Raw genomic sequence first — 22,829 nt, forward strand, 5'->3', positions numbered from 1 at the left:
TTTACAGTTAGAGCAGTCAGACTGTGGAGCAAGAGGTAGTAATGGCAGACACTATAGCAGCATGTGAAAAGAGCTGGAGGTTTTACTCACAAGAAGTTATATTGTAGGTTATAAATAATCTAGCAATAGAGAGTATATAATTGGTTGAACTTGAAGGACCTGTTTCTTTTTTTCAACCTATATAACTTTGTCGCTACATTCTGCTAAGGACTAAATCCTAGTTATTCCCTCAGAAGTATCATATTAAACACATACACCCTTTGTGTATGCTCACATGCTGCAGACTTGTTTCAAGAATTTCTATGTTTGGTGAGGCAATCCTTTGCTTTGAAGACAGCATCATTTCTTTAAGGTGCACAGTTTTTGAAAGAACTCTGCAGGGAGGATGTTCCTAACATCTAGGAGAACCAACCTCAGATCTTCTGTGGATGCAGATTTGCACAATCCTCCTAGCTCTTCATGTAATCCCAGACCGTTTCGATGTTGAGATCATGACGGGGCCATATTATCACTTCCAGAACTCCTTTTTTTTTTTTCAAGGTGAAGATAATTCTTAATGACATGACTGTAGGTTTGGGGGTTTGGTACAGCTATAGAATACATTGGAGGCAGTCACATGCCTCTCTGGTCACACCAAATTCATTCCCTTTAACTCATTTGTTCCCATGTATTATTCCATGCACAGGATAACAGCAAGTGGATAAATGGGACAGATGAGCAAATTATGTCATGGGCCATCTCAAGGCCGGAGGTGAGTTAACCAATATTAAAGCGTGAAAAAGATGATGGCGTATAGGGAAAGCAAACGTAGTTTAGGTATTGAGAAGAAATAATTAATTTTGTGTTTAATTTCAATATTAATAGTTTAGTATACTCAGCCTTATTTTTATTAGGATATGGCACTTTCCTGCAAACCTGATGATGATTGATAGTATTCAGAAGGAAAACGTGTCCCCAGTCTGCAGGATTTCCTGCTTGCTACGAAAACTGTGTAAATGTTTTACAGGAACAGGTTCATCATTTTCTAAACCCTTATTTTATCATCTGACAGAACAAAGAAGAAGGTGGTATTTAGCTTAACCCAGTTACTTATTGCATACTGAGCATTGGGGGGAGGCTCCTGCTGCAGCCAGCTGCCTTTATAGCCAAGCCACGGGTCTAGTTTGTTTTTTGTAACAAAGAGAATGCAAATGGCTGACTTTAGGGGAACCAGCTAGAAGAATTTTTTTTTTTAGTTGCTCAGTTTTGTTCGCAGAATGAAACATGATTGATTTTAAAAAATAATATCCGGCTTGCGTTAAAAAAAAAAAAAAAGGTTAGCCATTGTGAAGCTGAAACCTTAAAGGAGGAATTGAATTTTACAAAATGGCATAAAATATTTCCCCTAGTCATTGTGATATGTTTCATCACAGGATTGGCATCTTGGAGGCAAGTGTGATGTATATCTGTGGGGAGCTGGACGGCACGGACAACTAGCAGAAGCGGGCAGAAATGTGATGATTCCATCAGCGGCCACGTCGTTCTCTCAGGCACAGCAGGTATCTTTGAGGCAATGGTGCAAGGTCTATGTAGGCACAAGTGTTATGAGGAACCACACTGTTCTAGTTTTTCATTTACAAACCTCATATAATTAAGTCTTGTTCCCAGGTCATCTGTGGTCAAAATTGTACTTTTGTCATCCAAGCGAATGGCACTGTGTTAGCCTGTGGAGAGGGAAGTTATGGTCGGCTTGGTCAAGGTAATTCGGATGATCTTCATGTTCTGACTGTCATCTCCGCCCTTCAAGGTAAAGTATATACAGAGAGCACAGGCATAATAAAAAGTAATGTATTAGAATAAGCAGTTATCCTTGAGATTTTAATGTTTAGGATATTAAGTCACCTGGCAAATGCCTTATGAGTACGTATTCTGCTGCATTTAGAGAAGGCTGATGTTAGAGTCTTTTCTCATACTTGGTATCTGGTCAGTATTTGTAAGTCAAACCCAGGAGTAGATGAAAAATACAAAAGTGGTGACGTGTTTCTATTACATTTTTCCTCTGATTGTTCCACTCCTGGTTTTAGCTTACAAATACTGATGTAACATACCGAACGTGTGAACGTGGCCTAAGGAATTGTGTACATTTTTGATAGGATTTGTGGTGACACAGCTGGTGACTTCCTGCGGTTCTGATGGACACTCTATGGCGCTAACTGAGAGTGGAGAAGTGTTCAGCTGGGGAGATGGAGATTATGGCAAATTGGGACATGGAAATAGTGACCGACAAAGGCGACCTAGGCAGATTGAAGCGTTACAAGGAGAAGAGGTTGTACAGGTAAGTCACCTTCTAGCAATGTGGCAACAAAACAGTTGCTGAGATTTATCGACTTTTGCCTTTTTTGGGGGGAAAGTGTAAAAACAAAAAATAGATATTGCATTTTTTTGCACAATTCTTGCTGTTAGATATTTTCTTTTGTTATTACATTATTTACCCAATATGTGTATTTTATTAATGTTTTTTTTACCTTTTTTTAGGTGATTTAAGTATATAATATCTTTTAAACTATATATTTTTACTCTTGTTTTTAGTCTCCTTAGGAGACTTGAACCCGCAATTGTTCTATCGCTTGTACTATATTATGAAATACTATAGTGTTGCAGCATATAGTAGAATAGACGTTCTCCTATTAAGTTCACCCACAGACTGGGCATCATAAGAAGACCAAGATAGCTGCCGTGGAAGCCAGTGACTGTGCCGCTGCCTGATATGTTGCAGGCTCAGCTACTGAGCCCGCTCCATACATGGTGACCCAACTTAAGATTTTGTATTGGAATGGGGTTAAAGAGGTTGAGCCATTAATGCAAGTTCTGCTCTATCCAAAGGAAAGGAGATACCTTGTAGATTGTTAGTTGTCCCACTGATCCAAAGAAAGTGGAGTGGCCTGTTGGATTGGAACAATGGATCCTGAACGTTCTCAACACCTCCATTCATTGTCCATAAATTAAACTAGGAGTACTGCGCTCCTAGCAGTGTGAACGGAGCCTTAGAATGAGATCATTTATACAAAATAAAATACTTACATCTATTCTGAACCAAATTCCAGATGTCTTGTGGCTTCAAACACTCAGCGGTGGTGACAGCAGATGGCAAACTTTTCACATTTGGAAATGGAGATTATGGTCGTCTGGGTTTAGGAAATACATCCAACAAGAAATTGCCTGAGCGTGTGACTGCGCTTGAAGGATTTCACATTGGACAGGTAATGTGACGAGAATAATTAATTTACCTAACCGCCCTTAAAGGAGCCCTGTCAGCAATGTTGTTATTGGCTCATGAATACCTTAGTAGACGTCCCTCTGTTGAAAGCGCTGCTTTTATTATGATGGAGAATTGAAAGTTATCAAACCACCATTCACCACTTTTGGAGAGATTGTCCACCACTTGGACAATGCCTCGTTAAATACTATTTTCCCCTAAATAAAATAAAAAATAAATGATGTTCATCTGGCACATCAGTGCCTTTACAGCTAAGACAGTGGCAGTTCACCCAGAGCTTGTGTGACATTATGCTACATGAGCACTGCAGCCAATCAGCAGCTGGTAATAGGCCGCTTCACTCGCACCTTGTTTGGACTAAGCTTGGATGTACAAAGGAAGTTTGAGAGCTGCAGACCATTATTGGCCGCTGATAGGCTACAGTGCTTATGATATGTGGGCAAACCCTTTAATAGTCACATGGGTGGTACTGGAGGAGAGAAGGTTTTTCCACCAACATAGAAGAGGATTCTTTACTGTTAGGGCAGTGAGAATCTGGAACTCCTTGCCTGAGGAGGTGGTGATGGCAAAAATAAATGTTCTATCCTGACGTGTATTTCAGGTGGCCTGTGGGCTGAACCATACCATAATAGTTTCTGCTGATGGATTGCTGGTCTGGGCATTTGGTGATGGAGATTATGGGAAACTTGGCTTGGGAAACTCAACTGCAAAATCTTCCCCACAGGTGACCTTTTTTCTCTTAATTAAACTTGATACTTTCTCGTGTGGGATTTGTAGCCTTTCAAATGATACATAATATTTAGATGTTGCCTAATTCTTTGTTTCTGTTTAGAAAGTGGACATTCTCTGTGGGATTGGCATCAAGAAAGTGGCGTGTGGCACACAGTTCTCTGTCACGCTGACTAAAGATGGGCATGTCTACACGTTTGGTCAGGGTGAGTGGATGATGATTGTCCCCCCATTATTTACACCTTTTATCATTCCATCTTGATATTCACTCATCTTGCATAATTACCTAACTTTGACTTACATGTGACTGCGCTCCGTACTGTGATTGTTCTCCAGACCGGCTGATAGGTTTGCCTGAAGGTCGAGCTCGGAATCACAATCGTCCCCAGCTGGTTCCAGGTCTCCTGGGCATCTTTATTGAAGACATAGCAGTGGGGGCAGAGCACACGTTGGCGCTCTCATCTGCCGGTGAAGTGTATGCCTGGGGTAGTAACTCAGAGGGTCAGGTCAGTGATGGCTTCTCTGCAACTTTATCCATTGCCTTCCTTTTCTTTCTATGTGTGTTCAGTTTTTCAGTCTTGTTTTAGCAAGTTAATAACAAATAGCATTATGCTGTAGAATCAATAATTCTGACCATTTATCATTTGCCTAACTGTTCATCCACATCTTCTTTCGAGCTTGAAAGTCATGCAGATCGCTTTTGTGTTAATTGATTTTGTTAAAATTTTGAAATTTTAGTTTATTAAAGGGGTTTGTCCACCTTTTGTTGACAATTTTTTTTTTTTTTTGTCTTACCCAAATGCATGTCATTGGGACGTAAAAGCAAACTCACAGGCTGCACCTCTCTTCATACAATGGCTGCTGGTGGAGGAGCATGTGACCAGACCTGTCCAACAGTCTCCTCCAATAGAAAAGCAGTTTTCTCATGTGAAGTTTTCTATTGGACAAGATTGATGGACAGGTCCGGTCACATGCTCCTCCACTAGCCGCCATTGTTTGGACCGAGGAGCTGTGTAGTCTGTGAGGAAGGCTGCACTAACAAGAGCAGGAAGAGAACCTGTCATACTTGTATCTCAAGTGCCAAAAAATGATGCCCTCAATGCATCTGATAAAATAAAGAAAATATGGCCGACCATGTTAACTTATTCTGCAGCCAGTAATAGACAGTGTACTGCAGCGACTATAGGAGGCAAACGGTGCACCAATTTTAATGAATCCCAATTGTAAAAAATGATTGTATGCATTCATTTACGTAAGAAAAAAGTCTACAAAGGTGAACAATCTCTTTAAGGGGAAGATTTTTATAGAAAAGGGTGCCATCAATGTTAGTCTATTTCATATAAATAACAAAAGACTGACTGGCACATCCAACATAAACCACCTTAACGTTGGTTGATGGGCAGGCATGATTTAGCCAAATTATGTGCAACGCGTCTCATTTTTTTCCTAATACTCCTAAGCCGTATTGGTATTCATATTTCATATATTTCACATTGACATGCTTTAGCACGATAGTGTGACCTTTTTTGGATATACCGTAGTCTTTCATATAGTTATAGCAAATAATTTTAAAAGTGCCAAGTTCCCAGCATCATTGGTAGTTGAGTATATATGTATATATATATTTTTTATCTTTGGGCCGTGTGAAAGGTACATGGACCTTAAATGTAATCACAGCTTATCTGACATTTTTACTATTACCACCTTTTAGCTTGGCCTTGGTCACACCAATCATGTCCGTGAGCCCACTTTGGTCACAGCATTACAAGGCAAGAACGTTCGCCAAATCTCAGCAGGACGATGTCACAGTGCGGCATGGACGGCTACTCCTGTACCACCACGTGCCCCAGGTTATTATGGCAGAGATCTTATTTTTATTGCATTCATTTCTGCATATAATAACTGATTTATTTTTTTTTTCAGTCGGACTGTGCAGGAAAACTGTCATGATTTTCTGCTTTATTGGTTTTAGCCTGAACTTGTATCTCTTTTAACTATTGCATCTCTAGGTGTGTCAGTGCCACTGCAGTTGGGCCTCCCTGATGTTATCCCACCACAATACAGTTCTCTGAAGGACATCTGCACCCACACAGTCAGAGCAAGACTGCGGCTACTTTATCATTTTTCTGATCTTATGTATTCATCTTGGAGATTACTGAATCTTAGCCCCAACAACCAGGTACATAGATTATACAGTACTTTATTTCTAATGATGAGCAAAACCACCAGTCATATGAAGTGTGGTTTGTCAGTCTCCAACTATAATCATTGCTAATATAAAATCAATGATTAAACTAGTGAACCACACTGTACATATTCTCCATGAAGTTTTGTGCAGAAGCTGCACCTGTATAGCAGGAGCCCAGTTGTGCTCAACAGCCACAGTCTTGCTGTAACCACTGAGATCAAAGAAATCTGAATTTGATCATTTTACCCCTGTAATGCCATGGCAGTAAGACTACTTTCCCACATAGAATCACCGCTGTGGACCTCTCGCAGTGGTGATGCCACAGCAAGCCTTACTTTTATACCAGGAAAGATCTTTAAACAAACTATTGACTGGGTGGATCAGGGAAATGCGGTAGATATTGTATATCTCGACTTCAGCAAAGCATTTCATAAAGTATCTCATTCGATCATATTAAAAAAAAATAACAAAGTATGGGATTGACAATGCTATGGTAAGGTGGATTCATAACAGGCTCAGTAATCATTCTCAAAGAGTGGTAATAAATGGTTGCACATCGAATTGGAAGAGTGTTTCAAGTGGGGAACCACAAGACTCTGTCCTGGTCCCAGTGGTGTTCAACATTTTTATAAATGATCTAGATAATGGAACTGAAGGTAAACTAATCAAATTTGCAGATGATGCAAAGCTAGAAGGGATAGCTAACACTAGAGAAAACCGAGGATTCAGAAGGATCTAGAAAAGCTTGAACAATGGACAGCGACTAAGAGAATGGTATTTAACAGGGAGAAATACAAGATTCTACATCTGGGCAAGAAAAATGAAAATTATATCTGTAGAATGGGAGGAATAGAACTAAGCAACAGCACGTGTGAAAAAGACTTGGGTATACTGCCTATACGAATAGATCACAGACTGCACAAAAGTGTGATGCAGCAGCAAAATAAGGCAAACACAGGCTGTATCAAGAGAAGCATAGTGTCTAGATCACGTGAAGTAATTATCCCCCTCTACTCCTCCTGGGTCAGGCCTCATCTGGAATACTGTGTACAGTTCTCTGCACCACATTTTTTTAAAAAGACATTGAAAAACTGGAGCAAGTTCAGAGAAGAGCTACCAGGATGGCAAGCGGACTGCAAAGTATGTCCTATGAGGAATGGTTAAAGGATATGGGAATGTTTAGCTTGCAAAAAAAAGGCTGAGTGTAGAGGGATCATCCTTATTCTCATTTGCACATGGAAACACGAGAAGCAATGGAATGAAACTGAAAGGGAGAAGATACAGATTAGATATTAGAAAAAAACATTTTGAGGGTGATCAATGAGTGGAACAGGCTGCCATGAGAGGTGGTGAGTCCTCTTTCAATGAAGTCTTCAAACAGAGGCTGGACAGACATCTGTCTGGGATTATTTAGTGAATCCTATATTGAGCAGGGGGTTGGACATGATGGCCTTGTGGTCGCTTTCAACTCTAACATTCTATGATTCTAACATTTACCACTGTCTACATGCAGGAGCTGGGGGCTGCATATTTCATCCGTCACATTGCAGAGGGTAAACTTTGCAGCTATATCAGCAGCATAAATTCATTGACAGCGCTGGTCAGTGTGTGATGTGGTTATATTTCGCAGCATGTGCATGAGATTTCTTAAAACCTGATGTACTATGCTGGCTCTGTAAAAATGCAGCAGAAAATGTGATATATTTTTACATCAGGGGTAGTGATGAGCGAGCATGCTCATGTGCTAACCGACAGTCTTCAGCATGCTCGAAAAATATGTTCGAGTCAAGGCTCCTGCATGTCTTGCAGCTGTTCAACAGCCTCAACACATGTAAGGATTGCCTGTTCTCTAGGCAATCCCTGCATGTATTACGCCTGTCAAAACAGCCGCGAGACATTCAGCTGCGAGGACTCTAACATATTTCTCGAGCACGCTGAAGACGGTCAGTTGGCACACGAGCATGCTCGAATAACACCTTATCCGAGCACGTTCGCTGACTTTCTAATCAGGACAGCTTAGCCAGAGAGTTGTTTTCCAAAGTGATATGTAGTCAATCAGATGATTGTTGTCACAGGTCCCTTACAGAAAATGAAACCCTAAACCAGGTTTTTAATAAAACATTAAAAAGCCTTAATTCCCTTACCCCCATAAAAAAATAATACAATGAGAACCAATAAAGAGAGAGGCCCGGCGCCTGCGCACTGTAGTACTTTGCTCTGCCCTCAACAGGGCGGATAAAGTACGCCTGCGCAGGAGCCGCGACAGGAAGACAAGAAGAGGACGTTATTGCATGAAGATGGGAGGCGGTGGACCCGGACCGCGACACCCATCGGACCTAGACCGCAGCGGGACCGCTCCTGGGTGAGTATAATCTAGCATGTTGTTCTTATCTTTCAGGTTATATCGGGGGCTTATCTACAGCATTACAGAATGCTGTAGATAAGCCCCTGATGGCGGTGGCTGCAGCTTATAGGCGAAAAATGGGGTGACAGATTCCCTTTAAGTGCATGCCAGTCCTTAAGGTGTTAAAGGGGTTGTCTGGTCTAAAAACCAAAGTCTTAGACCTGTATTTCATTTTTCAGTTGGTGGTCATGTGGCCACATGTAAGCGATTTGCTCAGTTGCGGTCACGTGTCAGCAAGGTACTCTGAATAGAAGTGCAGAAGTCTAGGCAACCCATGACTGTAAGGATGCAATCTGGGGAATCGAGACAGTGTGTTCATTACACACACTCACAATTCCACAGTCACACAGAGTGACTGCAGACTTTGCCTCTTTGGCTGGACTCCCCACTTACACATATATCAAGAAAGTTTACCACATGATGCTTATCTTATTACTTTGTTTCCCGCTTTTATTTGACTGTTCCCTGCTATGCTAATGTGATTTTTTTTTTTTTTTAATCTTTACAGAGTAGTACATCACACTACAATGCTGGAACATGGGGTATAGTACAGGGCCAGCTGAGACCACTACTGGCACCCAGGGTTTATACACTTCCCATGGTCCGATCCATTGGCAAAACGATGGTTCAGGGAAAGAACTATGGACCTCAAATTACTGTAAAGAGGATCTCCACCAGGTTTGTGTTCTGTTGCTACTTGCCTTTTCTTGCAATCACTTTGATCTTCATGCTACGTTCTTTTAATTTTTCTTTTTCTCCTCTCAGGGGTAGAAAGTGTAAACCCATATTTGTGCAGATTGCGCGCCAGGTGGTGAAGTTGAATGCATCTGACTTGCGTCTGCCATCTCGGGCCTGGAAGGTGAAATTGGTGGGAGAGGGCGCAGATGATGCAGGGGGAGTGTTCGATGATACGATCACTGAGATGTGCCAGGTGAGTGTCTGAGATCTCAGCACCTTTGTTCTCGATAAATTTCATATGGTACTGAACCTTTACATTTTATACAAATCATTTCATATATCTATATTTTTTATTGTGCTTTTGCTAGGAGCTGGAAACTGGAGTGGTTGATCTTCTTATACCTTCCCCTAATGCAACAGCTGAAGTTGGTTATAACAGAGACAGGTAATGCATTAACCTTTTATTTCTTTACCGATACTACTTACAATCTGAAACACTTATATTTTATTTTAACTTTTTAGCTTTTACTCGCAAACACTTTGAACAGGCTTCTTCATCATTTAGCATTATATTGGCTTTACTCTTTCTCACACTTCATGATTTACTTTTAGCATCTAGTCATCAAATGAAAACTAGATCAGTTTACAATTACCTTAAATTTTTCAACATAGTATTTCTTAGCGTATTTATTTATGTTGTACTGAGTTTAATAGAGCTCTTTCATCTTTCTAAAGGTTCTTGTTTAACCCATCTGCTGGACTGGATGAGCATCTCATGCAGTTCAAGTTCCTTGGCATCCTTATGGGCGTAGCTATCCGCACAAAGAAGCCACTTGATCTGCATCTGGCCCCCCTGGTATGGAAACAGCTGTGCTGTATCCCGCTAACTCTAGAGGACCTTGAGGAGGTCGATCTGCTATATGTGCAGACCCTAAATAGCATTCTTCACATTGAAGACAGTGGCATCACCGAGGAAACCTTCCATGAGGTACCCAAGTCCTTCTAATGAGAATTTAATAACGAATCTACCTTCCACTGTCAAAGAAAGGATATTGTATATGCAATCACCAACCACTGCCCTAATTCTGTTTGTCAGGGCTGCTCTGTTATATATCAGATTGACAGTATTGGAAATATTGCTTACATAGGTATAAGAAATGGGCATACCTGTACAGTACGAACTCTTAAAGGGAATTTGTCATCAAGGTTTTGCTATGTAATCTGAAGACACCAGGAGAGAGAGGCTAAAACACAGAATTCACACTTTGAAACTTGTCAAATTGTGTACGGTTGTTTACTAAAGGTACCTTCACACATAACGATATTGTTAACGATATCGTTGCTTTTTGTGACGTAGCAACGATATCGTTAATAAAATCGTTATGTGTGACAGCGACCAACGATCAGGCCCCTGCTGGGAGATCGTTGGTCGCTGAAGAAAGTCCAGAACTTTATTTCGTCGCTGGATCTCCCGTGGACATCGCTGGATCGGCGTGTGTGACACCGATCCAGCGATGTCTTCACTGGTAACCAGGGTAAACATCGGGTAACTAAGCGCAGGGCCGATGTTTACCCTGGTTACCATCCTAAAAGTAAAAAAAACAAACAGTACATACTTACCTAACGCTGTCTGTCCCTGGCACTGTGCTCTGCACTCCTCCTGTACTGGCTGTGAGCGTCGGTCAGCCGGAAAGCAGAGCGGTGACGTCACCGCTCTGCTTTCCGGCCGCTGTGCTCACACAGACAGTACAGGAGGAGTGCAGAGCACAGCGCTGGAGGACAGACAGCGTTAGGTAAGTATGTACTGTTTTTTTAGTTTTAGGAAGGTAACCAGGGTAAACATCGGGTTACTAAGCGCGGCCCTGCGCTTAGTTACCCGATGTTTACCCTGGTTACCGGCATTGTTGGTCGCTGGAGAGCGGTCTGTGTGACAGCTCTCCAGCGACCAAACAGCGACGCTGCAGCGATCCGGATCGTTGTCGGTATCGCTGCAGTGTCGCTTAATGTGAAGGGGCCTTAACTGTGAAGGATTTATCATTATTAGTTTAACATTGCCGGACTACATTAGAGAGCCTGTAGAAAAGCCACGGAGACACCATGACGTGTTTCTCAACGCAAGCAATAAATAGCCAGGTCTTTCACCGGGAAGGAACAACGGGGAGATCAAAACATCCAACACTGCGGAGACACCATCACGTGTTTCTCAGCGCAGTGATCCAGAACACTGCTCCCATCCCTTATGGGAAATATGCAAATCCATGTAGAAAAGCCGCGGAGACACCATCACGTGTTTCTCAGCGCAAGCAATAAATAGCCAGGTCTTTCACCAGGAAGGAACAACCACGGGAAGGGCAGCATCCAAAAAAGGGAAACCACCTATGCCAAAACATGGTATCCATCCACAGACAGCTGTTTCGGGGTATTTGCCCCTCATCAGTGTGGAGTAGGAAACTGGCTATTAGGAGCAGTGCCTAGTAAAAGGACTATAAACATAAGGATGAATGACCTCGGGGAGATCAAAACATCCAACACCGTGGAGACACATCACGTGTTTCTCAACGCCGTGATCCAGAACACTGCTCCCATCCCTTATGGGAAATATGCAAATACATGTAGAAAAGCCGCGGAGACACCATCACGTGTTTCTCAAAGCAAGCAATAAATAGCCAGGTCTTTCACCGGGAAGGAACATCCACGGGAAGGGCAGATGTTTTGATCTCCCCGAGGTCATTCATCCTTATGTTTATAGTCTTTTTGCTAGGCACTGCTCCTAATAGCCTGTTTCCTACTCCACACTGATGAGGGGCAAATACCCGGAAACAGCTGTCTGTGGATGGATACCATGTTTTGGCATAGGTTGTTTTCCTTTTTGGATGCTGCCCTTCCCGTGGTTGTTCCTTCCCAGTGAAAGACCTGGCTATTTATTGCTTGCGTTGAGAAAGACGTGATGGTGTCTCCGCGGCTTTTCTACATGCATTTGCATATTTCCCATAAGGGATGGGAGCAGTGTTCTGGATCACTGCGTTGAGAAACACGTGATGGTGTCTCCGCATTGTTGGATGTTTTGATCTCCTCGAGGTCATTCATCCTTATGTTTACATTAGAGAGCCTGGCGTGGGCGGGGTTTGCTTTCTCAGCTCTGCTTCATGTTAAGTCTAAAACCTCCGATTTGTGTTTGAATGGCTGCACCCAGTAATCTAAGTGATCTAGTTGGATTCTGCTTCTCTTTGCCTACATTACGCTGCTCTCAGATGAGATTGCAAAAACCTGCTGTCAAATTCCCTTTTAGGCTATTAACTTCTAATAAAGAACAGAAACAACTGTCATTTTAGCACTAACTGCAATACTATTTATCAATTGCCTATCAGTAATGAGTCACAAGAAGTCACCGTAAATTAAATTTCTCAAATTTCTCAAAGATCCATCATTAGCAAATCACAGGATTTCCTTCAGTAAAAGAGGGACCTTGGTTTTACTTTCATTTTATCAGCCTGAGCTCAAAATGTGGTGAGATTCTCTTCTGTGAGAGATACCAACTGTAAAGGAGAGGTCGGGGGCTGATTCTGTACAACATCTGAATGGTGCATTGCTGGATTTAGGGTGTGCTTATCCATTTGTCTGATGTAGAGCCTCTAGTCCAGTAGTCTTCAACATTTTTTTAATGTGATAGCAACAATCCGCTCTAACAATTGGTCAGGAGCCACATATACTGCCTTCAGAGTAGCGACACCCAGTACCCCCTATTACCAGTATGATGAGTCAAAGCTTCCCCCAGAAATTAAACTGAGACTTTGTACCAGGGCTGCCCACCTTACCCCATTCAGTACTCCCACAACACTATCACATCCAGCTTTAAGCACCCCCACTATATATGGCAGTATCCTCTTATGGTCATACCATATTTATCTCTGCACCTCCATGGCCAGTACATCCATATCTGCTCTTTCATGTAGGGTTACACAGAGAAGTCACCATCTGGAGACCTGCTCTTCATGGCGATTTGCTAGACCTGGTGCTGTTGCACCCAGCTGGCAGACAGCTTCGAGCCTCATATCATTGGCTTGTGGGCCACGGGTAGGGGACCCCTTCTGTAGTCCATAGAATATAATGGAAAAATCCATTTGCTCTTTTTCTCAACAAATCACCAAATGTTCAGAACAAACATGATGATTACATCTATGTATTCCAATAAGTTGCAAATTAAACCCACTTTCCCTCACTTCTCAGCCGCTACAATGAAGAGACTAACTGGATTTACTTCTATGGCTTTTTCTAATATCTTCCTTTCTTCTCCTCTTGATACTTAATAATATACAGGAATACACATTTCCAAATTTATAGCATGAAGATCGCAGTACAGATCTTGTCATGTGTTTACAAGCTGAAGAATCAAACCCCCCGTCCCACCACATAATGGTATTTCCCAGCTCAGAAGCAGGAAGTGAGACAGTGGAGAGGCCAACACCTCCTTCAATTTAAAGAGCTAGCCCTTTAATTACCTCATCAAAGAGGAGATATTTTACCTTTCCTACATCATAAATATTTGAGAAATGTTTCAGATTTTGGTAGTTTTTTACTTCATGAAGTTTCCCTGCAGATGATGAGTTCCCTTTAAAGGGACACTGTCACCTGAATTTGGAGGGAACAATCTTCAGCCATGGAGGCGGGGTTTTTGGGTGTTTGATTCACCCTTTCCTTACCCGCTGGCTGCATGCTGGCTGCAATATTAGATTGAAGTTCATTCTCTGTCCTCCGTAGTACATGTCTGCACAAGGTGCAATCTTGCCTTGCGCAGGCGTGTACTATGGAGGACAGAGAATGAACTTCTATCCAATATTGCAGCCAGCATGCAGCCAGCGGGTAAGGAAAGGGTGAATCAAACACCCAAAAACCCCGCCTCCATGGCTGAAGATTGTTCCCTCCAAATTCAGGTGACAGTGTCCCTTTAAGTATATTAAAGCCATTTGCCATGTTAGAATTCATTGAATGCGTGACTCATTGTTCATTATTTTTCTTAACCATCAGTACAGGTAACAAAAAAGGGTGGAAATAGGGCAGAAAAGGATTGGTACATGTACTGCTTTACAGGAGTCGCTACTGTTAACTTGTAAACCTTCTTGTTTTCTACATCTTGGGAATATTCTTCACTTCATAAATGTTCTTTATATTCTCATTATCTTACTTCCTTGTAGATGATACCCCTTGATTCTTTTGTGGGTCAAAGCGCTGATGGAAAAATGGTGCCCATTATCCCTGGAGGGAACAGCATACCCCTAACCTTTTCGAATCGCAAGGAATATGTAGAGCGAGCAATCGATTACAGACTCCATGAAATGGACCGGCAGGCGAGTCGCTGAAAATGTCAGTGGTGCAGTAGAAATGTGTAGCTCATGGTAAACTATCACGGCTTTGTTTTCACCACCAGGTAGCCGCAGTGCGAGAGGGAATGTCGTGGATCGTGCCAGTTCCCCTCCTGTCACTTCTCACTGCCCGGCAGCTAGAACAGATGGTGTGCGGGATGCCAGAGATCTCGGTGGAAGTTCTGAAGAAAGTGGTGCGATACCGAGAGGTCGATGAACAGCACCAGCTTGTGCAGTGGTTCTGGCAGACCCTGGATGAATTTTCTAATGAGGAGCGAGTCTTGTTTATGAGGTTTGTTTCTGGCAGGTCCCGACTTCCAGCTAATACCGCGGACATTTCACAGCGCTTCCAGATTATGAAGGTTGATCGGGTAAGTATACCTATTACTTTATCTATTCATGGAAACAACCATGTTGTTTGGCACGTGATATACGTCTAGCTCTAGTTTTTCTAAAGTAACACATGTTGACTGGTCTTTCCTCCACAGCCTCACGACAGTCTGCCTACCTCACAGACATGCTTCTTTCAACTTCGACTCCCTCCATACTCGAGTCAGCCAGTGATGGCCGAACGCCTGCGCTATGCAATCAACAACTGCCGATCTATTGACATGGACAATTATATGTTATCCCGTAATGTGGATAATACAGAAGGATCAGACACGGACTACTAGATTCCACCTTAATTCTCCGCTCTCCTGAAGTGAAAAACCATCAAGCATTTTACACCTGCAATTTTTTTCTTTTTAATACCAGAGAAGACTTGTTTTAATTTAATTTCTCTGTGTCATTGTAAGCTATGGTAAAGTGAACTGGCCCTTCCCTCACTCGCTGAATATAAGATGCATGGAGAGCAGATTTTCTGTTGAGGGACAGGGTAATTGGTCAGGGGACCTTGGCAAGGTTGTCCAGACGCCCCTGGTCAGTGTACTTGAATATTGTACATTGGTGCACTTATTGTTCACCCCCAAGAACCGTTTTACATGATTATTCCTATTTATTTTGTTTTAATTTGGAAGTTGCCTGTGCAGGATTAGTTATGCAGGAAAAAAAATAATAAAGCCAACAGAAGGATTGTGCACTTGTTATCTTGTGTTTCCATGGAGGTGTTATGTGAGAATTTATACACAAAAGTTAATATTATACATTATGGAAAAAACATCCAGAACAAAACAGACATAAGGTGCATACACTTGAAAGTATTGTGAATATATTGGCGGAGAGTCATCCCTTCACAATGAGTGCATCACTGTGGTTTTGTAAAGCCAAGGGCATGGAGACAGTTAGACTCACTAGTACAGAGGTGCACAGCCTGTGTTAGGTGAGTGTATGTACAGATATTCTACCCTAGGAGCAATGGTATGGATTAGTTGATCGCTTTACAATTCAGGTAACTGCTCTCTGTCCATGTTAGAAGCTGCACTAATTTCCTGGGCTTCCGTGTTTCCTGGCTTTGTTGTGTGGCACACAGCTGACGTCTTGCCAGCCCGGGTAATGTAAAGCTGAGCCTGGAATCCTGAACCATAAGGAAATTCGCGCTGCTCCCGTCCACAGGTAGAGAGCACTTTGCGAGAAGCAATTTGCTCATCTCTAGTTCTAGGTGCATGTACACTACTCACAAAAAGTTAGGGATATTTGACTTTCAGTTCAAATTTATGGAAAACGTAAGTTCATTCTACAGTGATATTTTTATCGTGGAAGAAGGGCATTTAAGTAGAAGCATGCAATGGTGATTTCCTCGCCTCAAACAATTTGTTGTAACAAAAGCTAACAGTGGTGGGTACACTCCAACAAAAAAATGTCAATGTCTCAACTTGTCATGTGGCCTTGAGCATCAATTACAGTTTGACAAACAATGTTTAATGCTGTTCACAAGTCAAGTTACTATCTGGTGAGGCATGGCATCCCACTCTTGTTGAAGGGCGGCCCTGAGGTCATTGAAGTTCCTGAGTGCAGGGTTACGAGCCTCTACAAGGCAACTCAGCTGATCCCATAAGTTTTCTATGGGATTCAGGTCTGGAGAAGGAGCAGGTCACTGCATTTGAGGTACCCCAGTCTCTAGCAGCCATTCTCCAATGATGCGACCTCGATAAGCTGGAGCATTGTCGTCCATGAAGACTAAATTAGGCATGTGTTGTTCATGCAGAGGCACAATAACTGGATTAATTGTTTTCAAGTAATAGGGGCTTGTCACTGGACCATTCACAAAGTGTAGGGCAGTTCTGTATTGACTAGACATATCTGCCCACACTGTAACACAACCAAATGCTTGTCTGATGACAAGAGTGGCTGATGCATAATGCTCTCCTTGACCTCTCCAACATCGTTGGCGGCCATCATTTCTGCTCAGCGTGAATTTACTTTAATCAGTGAACACCACTGGTCTATTGTTCAGCGTAGATGCTCCCTGGCCCATGCAAGACGACACCTGTGCCTGGTGGTGTGGTCAGGTACCCTTGCAGGTCATCTAGCACGCAGATCACGCTGATATGAACAGTTTGAATGGTCTGAAGTGACACTTGGGTCCTCTCACCTCCCTTAAATGTTCCTGGAGTTGTGTGACATTTATCATCCTGATCCTAATGGCATTGTTCACAATCAAGCGGTCATCAGTGTGGGATGCGGCCAATGGTCATCCACTTCTATGCCTTTCTGTGACTTTCAGTCACTCTGTAGCTCTGTTGCAAACTGCTATGATGCTCTGTGACACTAAGCTCAGTGACCACTTCCATCTGAGAATATTCTGGTTGAAGCCTCGCAATGGCGAGATGATGTTGATCAATTGTTAGGTGTCTTCTTGGTCTCATAATGTCAATATGTAAACGGCATGATGTGAAGGACTGAACCACAAATTTTATTGGCCAATTCATGCAACGAACACCTGAACCTGTTGTGAATTTTGCCATTAAGCTTCTTGTTTTAGAGAATAGCAAGTTGTGAAAAAAGTACGGTACTGTAACCTTGAACATGTGCATTCAAAAGTTGAGATATCACATTAAGTTCACCTAAAAAGGATAAAGTGCATTTTAGGGTAATCCTGAAATTTCACACGAAAGCCAAATACACTACTCACAAAAAGTTAGGGATATCTGGGTGCATAAATCATCTGATTGAGCCTGACACTTTTTTGTTTTTGGATTCAAACAGAAAATACCGAGCATGCTTTCAAACGACAATTGGTGTTTGGATGACAGATTACAGTGCAAAGTGCAACACATTCCTTAGACATGTCCAGAAATCATCTTTTTGAAACGGATCTGTTTCCATAGACTTCAATAATAAACAATAAATTGGTCAAACACATTTTATTTTTAACGGGACAAAAAAGTTGTCTGTAAAAAATGTTGTCCTGCTAAGATAACTGATTTTTGTTAGATACCTTTCGAAAGGCTTTTTACTGGACATGTGAGCTCTGCTTCAAAAGGGTTGTCCATGACTGATATTCTCTCAAATAAGAAAAACTAATCTACATTACCTGGCAGCAGCCACGAAACTGTCTTGGCTCCAGAAGTGACAACAGCTGATCATTGAAGTTCCAGGTATTGGACCACCACCAAATTGATGACCTACACTATGGATAGGTCATCAAAACAAATGTACTTTACTGTCCCATGAAGGTATATTTAACCATAGCTGTCATACTGTGATTTAAGAAAAGTAAAGTAATTTAACAAATCTATCCTTGCATCCATGCAAATTATAAATAAATAATATTGGGAAAAGCCAAACTTCCTACCAAAGTATTCCCTTGTATTAGTTGTGAAAATGGGCTCTGTCTGTTGCTCCCCTGAATATGAAAAATTCGTAAGAATAACCTTTTGCACAAGTAAGTATAGAATATCGAGCAACAGACAAGTCTTTACCAATATTGGGCAGTGCACAGGTATAAAAATATTTTTCGATTAGAAAAAGTCGAATAGATGTCCATGAATTCTGTTACAGCTTTCTGATAACCCGCACGGCTGTACTGTCTACACGGTACAAGATAATGTCCCTATGACTATTGTACATATAATTATGATTTTTTATTGTTAATGAACATTGAGACAACCCCAATATAAAATATCAGACTGAATCCTGAATCACAGTTGTACTTGGTATGGACAAGTTTAGTAGAAAGAGTTACGCCATCCTATACCTTCCAAAGTGTTTTACAATCTAAGTTAGGACAAATTAATATTTTAGACGGAAAATTTGGGGTTCCAGCTGTATTGCTTTTTTTAAATCTAAATTAAAGATGGAAGCCTATTAATTTGCAAAATGTTATTTGAAAAAAGACACCCTGGACCTCACATATGGACGTGTAGATGAACACAACACCTATACGTTATGTACGGTGATTTGTGTTCGATTCATTGTAAACACAGGGCAGCTATGGACTGAGTTCTCAGAAAGGAGAGTGTCATGTGTCCAAACTTTTGTCACTATAGGCGGCTTATGTCAGTATAACTATTCTTGATGGTCGCTGTAAAGAAACGATCTCATCAGGCTTTCTGTCACCAATCATATCTGCACTCCTGTCCGCCTGCAAGATGATTCCTGGGCACCCCTTCCGCACCAGAGAGAGACCCCCCTTTGTTATATTTCTGCAAAAGTTTACATGGAGGGTGTGAAGTCTTTTGGAAAGAAGGGGAACCACTGCCAATGTCTTGTCTGTCACTCCAGAGCAGTTTTCCAGTTTTAAACTTTGAAGGTGAGGGCAGTGTTTTAAGACTTGGATGAGATTTTCATCACCGATGTGGGCACAACCAGAGAGAGTCAGTGTTCGTAGATTTGGACATCTAAGAAAGAGCACGAGGAAAACATAATTTTAGAACCATCAACAAACATTGGACCATTAGTTCCTATATCTGTGTCACGGTATTGTATATTTTGACTATAAGATCTTTGTTATCAATGGCTGCAGATTCTGCACTTTGGAGCTCACTAATAAAGTACGTAGAAAGCTCGCCCTAGTGGCAGATGCTGACATCTAGCATGTTATCTTTCCAAAGGGTATCCCTAAAATCTAAGGTTATAAATCACTCGGGGTCCAACCGCTAGGACTCCCACTGATCGCAAGAATGAGGGTCTGATGAGTCTCCTCTTGCATGGACCTTCACTCCATTCATTGTCTATATGGGACTGCTGGAAATGGGGCTTTACTCAGCAATTCCGGCAGGCCTTTAGACAATGAATGGAGCCAAAGTTGAGGAAGTGCACCTCCACTCAAAAAGGAACTCTTCAGAGCCTGCTGCTTGGGTTCACTGGAGTCAGATTGGTTGGACCTCCAGCAATGTGTATGGATAAGGGTTACCTTTATTTGGCGCTATAATAATAAATAATAACAATAATTTTCCGTGTGAATATCTATTAGGACTTTGTTTTCTGATACAGGCTTAAGTTCTGATTGTCATTAAGATACATTTTTATTGTATCAACACTAGTGATGAGCGAGTATGCTCGTTACTCGGGTTTTCCTAGCATGCTCGGGTGTTCTCCGAGTATTTTGGGCGTGCTCGGAGATTTAGTTTGTGTTGCGCAGCTGCATGATTTGCGGCTGCTAGACAGCCTGAATACATGCAGCTACGGTGACGCAAACTAAATCTCCAAGCACATCCAAATACTCGGCGAACACCCGAGCATGCTCGGAAAACCCAAGTAATGGGCATACTTGCTCATCATCAACACTCTTAGTCCTAGGTGTGAGAGCTCATGCCCATACACAAGTGGTGAAGACCTCAACCTTCATCTGACATCAGTCAATCTTTACTAGTCAAGATTGGGATCTGTTTTTTTCATGTAAATAAGTCACACAAATCCCACTATGACCCCAGATATTACCTTTTACAAACCTTTTGGAGAAAGTCACTGACTGTGTTCAGATGAGGGCTGCACATGGATGTCTGAAGAGCAGTTTTCGCCCAGTATTCAATGTTGCAGATTTTCACCCGGCTTGAATACCAGCAAATTGACAGGGATTTCAATGCGGGTCCCAAGATGTAGTTCTTTTTTGTGAGCTCTGAAGGAGAGCTAAAATTCAATAATGGCCACAGAGAAGGTTCGTGGAAAAGTTCCTGCAGCTTGTGACATGTTTCCGACAGGTATTTTCTGCTGTCTTTATCCAGGAAGGAACATAAATGCAGAAGACACTCACGATTTAAATCTGTGATTTTCATAGTGATTACTCCAGGCATCATAGATAAGTCACAACTTCTTCAATCCAGGAGTCTTTCAGACCAGTGAATGAAGGCCAAGAGGAGGTCACTGTAGAAAGGATACATTTTAGTAGACCTAGATCCCTGCAGTGTAGTTTATATGGTACATGTGAATAATAGTTTACAGATAAATCAAAATGGTGACAGCAGCACAACTAGAATATTATTTGGTGCAAGGTTCCTGAGAGCCGACCACCAGGCTCCTTCAATCATCCATAATATAACAACTTACAAGGAACTGCACTCCCATGTAGTACAGTGTGAGATTCAAAACATTTGTTCTCCACTCAGGACAGAGCTGGACTACAGAAGATCTGAAGAGAAAGACGAGCCCGATTTTTTTTTTTTTTTTTTTTTTTTTCCCCCGCACAGAACTACCTGAAATATTGCAACAATTCACTTCATGGAGTGCTGTCTCCCACAAATTGTTATATCACTATTTGATGTTAAATCCTGAGGCTATGTGCACACGGTACAGATTTGCCTGCGGATTTTTCTGCACTAAATCCGCAGCTCTTGGCAGAAAACGCAGATGCATTTTTTGCACGGTTTTGATGCGTTTTTCTCCTACGCCTCATTGGGGGACACAGACCATGGGTGTATGCTGCTGCCACTAGGAGGCTGACACTAAGTGATACAAAGAAAGTGATCTCCTCCCATGCAGTATACACCCTCCTGCTGACTCTCGGCTCCTCCCCTGCAGTATACACCCTCCTGCTGGCTCTAAGTGAACCAGTTCTTGCTTAGTGGCTGTAGGAGGCACACGGGTCTGGTTCAGACCCCAACGTTTTTATTTTATTTTTTACTTTTCTGTAAATTTTTATTTTTAATTAACGGAGTGAAGGGGCGACGGATCCTTTCAAGGTTCTGATCTCCCCCAAATCAACAGGCGAGCACGGCGAGTGTACCTCCCCGTACCCTTTCCTGCGACGTGGGAAGCCATGCCTGAGCACACTTCAGGGGTGACGGTTCCTTCGAGTCCCAATCTCCCCACACCAGCAGCAGGCGACCACATGGAGTGTCGCCTCCATGTATCCTCTCCTGGAGCCAGGCCTAATGCCGGACAACTGGCCCTGTCCACCCGGACTGAACTCCGTGGATGTACAGAGGCCCCTCTCTATGGCGTCCGAGCAGCCCCCACTGTCCCACCACTGTGAAAGCGGATGGCACAAGGAGGCGAACGGTTCCTCTCCACCCCCCTAACAAAGGGATGATGGATTGAGGTTTAGCCCTGTATCCCTGCACCTGCAGCAGAACAGTAGAGTGCGCGTGCTTTCCTCGGCGCTGAAACCCAGTCATCCGCGGCGGCTCCATGCCGGGACGCGCACCGATGGTGAGTGGATTCAGTCAGCGGTGGGCCTCTGCAGTGGGATATTCACATGCTGACAGGCAGCCTCAACTTCCCTGTGGCCCACCTCCCTGAGGTAACGCGCTGGCTGCAAAAATTTAGCCCCCGGCTTCGGCCGATGTGTAGGCCGCATTCCGGAAGCCGCGCCCGCACTGTGTCGCGCTAAGGCGGCTCCGCCCACCTTGTCTGGTGCTTCTTCCCTGGTACTGGAGCGATCGCTTCCCTCAGCAACGCTGGTATTGCTCACACCGGCTGCAGAAATTTATGCCCAGGCTTGGGCCTGTTCATGGAAGTCATGAGGCTCCACCCACATCATGTCTGGCTCCGCCCCCCAAATTGCCGCCTCACTCTCTGAGACTTTACCACCTCTGCAACTCCCGTTGGCCATCTTGGTCCAGCCTGCCGTCACTTACACACACAGGCTATGGTTTTGTATTAAAGGGGCACAACGACTGCATCCGGTAAGGAAGTACTGCTCTCTTCCCCCTGTACTTAATATGACCAGTATTTCCTGCCACATGACCAGTATTCCCTGGTCTTAAAGGCGCATGACCAGTATTACCCGGTCTTAAAGGCGCATGACCAGTATTCCTGGTCGTAAAGGCACATGACTAGGATTCCCCGGTCTTAAAGGCGCATGACCAGTATTACCCGGTCTTAAAGGGGTCA

General features: G+C 42.8%; 2 protein-coding genes across 2 annotated transcripts in view; one reads left to right on the plus strand and one right to left on the minus strand.

Annotated features, from left to right (window-relative positions):
* HERC1 (HECT and RLD domain containing E3 ubiquitin protein ligase family member 1) overlaps positions 1 to 15,694 on the plus strand; it is a 163,831-nt gene extending 148,137 nt beyond the window's left edge. Inside the window, exons 62-78 of the mRNA XM_069765571.1 lie at positions 686 to 751; positions 1,413 to 1,538; positions 1,648 to 1,786; positions 2,133 to 2,314; positions 3,084 to 3,239; positions 3,858 to 3,980; positions 4,089 to 4,191; positions 4,322 to 4,491; positions 5,697 to 5,835; positions 5,995 to 6,164; positions 9,086 to 9,255; positions 9,343 to 9,508; positions 9,624 to 9,700; positions 9,991 to 10,243; positions 14,448 to 14,600; positions 14,681 to 14,986; positions 15,104 to 15,694. Of these exons, the coding sequence (XP_069621672.1) occupies positions 686 to 751; positions 1,413 to 1,538; positions 1,648 to 1,786; positions 2,133 to 2,314; positions 3,084 to 3,239; positions 3,858 to 3,980; positions 4,089 to 4,191; positions 4,322 to 4,491; positions 5,697 to 5,835; positions 5,995 to 6,164; positions 9,086 to 9,255; positions 9,343 to 9,508; positions 9,624 to 9,700; positions 9,991 to 10,243; positions 14,448 to 14,600; positions 14,681 to 14,986; positions 15,104 to 15,289 (2,685 nt within the window). The 3' untranslated portion in view covers positions 15,290 to 15,694. The remainder of the gene's footprint in view (positions 1 to 685; positions 752 to 1,412; positions 1,539 to 1,647; positions 1,787 to 2,132; positions 2,315 to 3,083; positions 3,240 to 3,857; positions 3,981 to 4,088; positions 4,192 to 4,321; positions 4,492 to 5,696; positions 5,836 to 5,994; positions 6,165 to 9,085; positions 9,256 to 9,342; positions 9,509 to 9,623; positions 9,701 to 9,990; positions 10,244 to 14,447; positions 14,601 to 14,680; positions 14,987 to 15,103) is intronic.
* Positions 15,695 to 17,678: 1,984 nt separating this feature from the next.
* FBXL22 (F-box and leucine rich repeat protein 22) overlaps positions 17,679 to 22,829 on the minus strand; it is a 54,751-nt gene continuing 49,600 nt past the window's right edge. Inside the window, exons 2-3 of the mRNA XM_069762088.1 lie at positions 20,439 to 20,861; positions 17,679 to 19,396 (exon numbers count right to left, since the gene is read on the minus strand). Coding sequence (XP_069618189.1) covers positions 19,051 to 19,396; positions 20,439 to 20,794 — 702 coding nt within the window. The 5' untranslated portion in view covers positions 20,795 to 20,861 and the 3' untranslated portion in view covers positions 17,679 to 19,050. The remainder of the gene's footprint in view (positions 19,397 to 20,438; positions 20,862 to 22,829) is intronic.

This window comes from Ranitomeya imitator, chromosome 4 (genome assembly GCF_032444005.1).
Source record: "Ranitomeya imitator isolate aRanImi1 chromosome 4, aRanImi1.pri, whole genome shotgun sequence".
Lineage (NCBI taxonomy): Eukaryota > Metazoa > Chordata > Amphibia > Anura > Dendrobatidae > Ranitomeya > Ranitomeya imitator.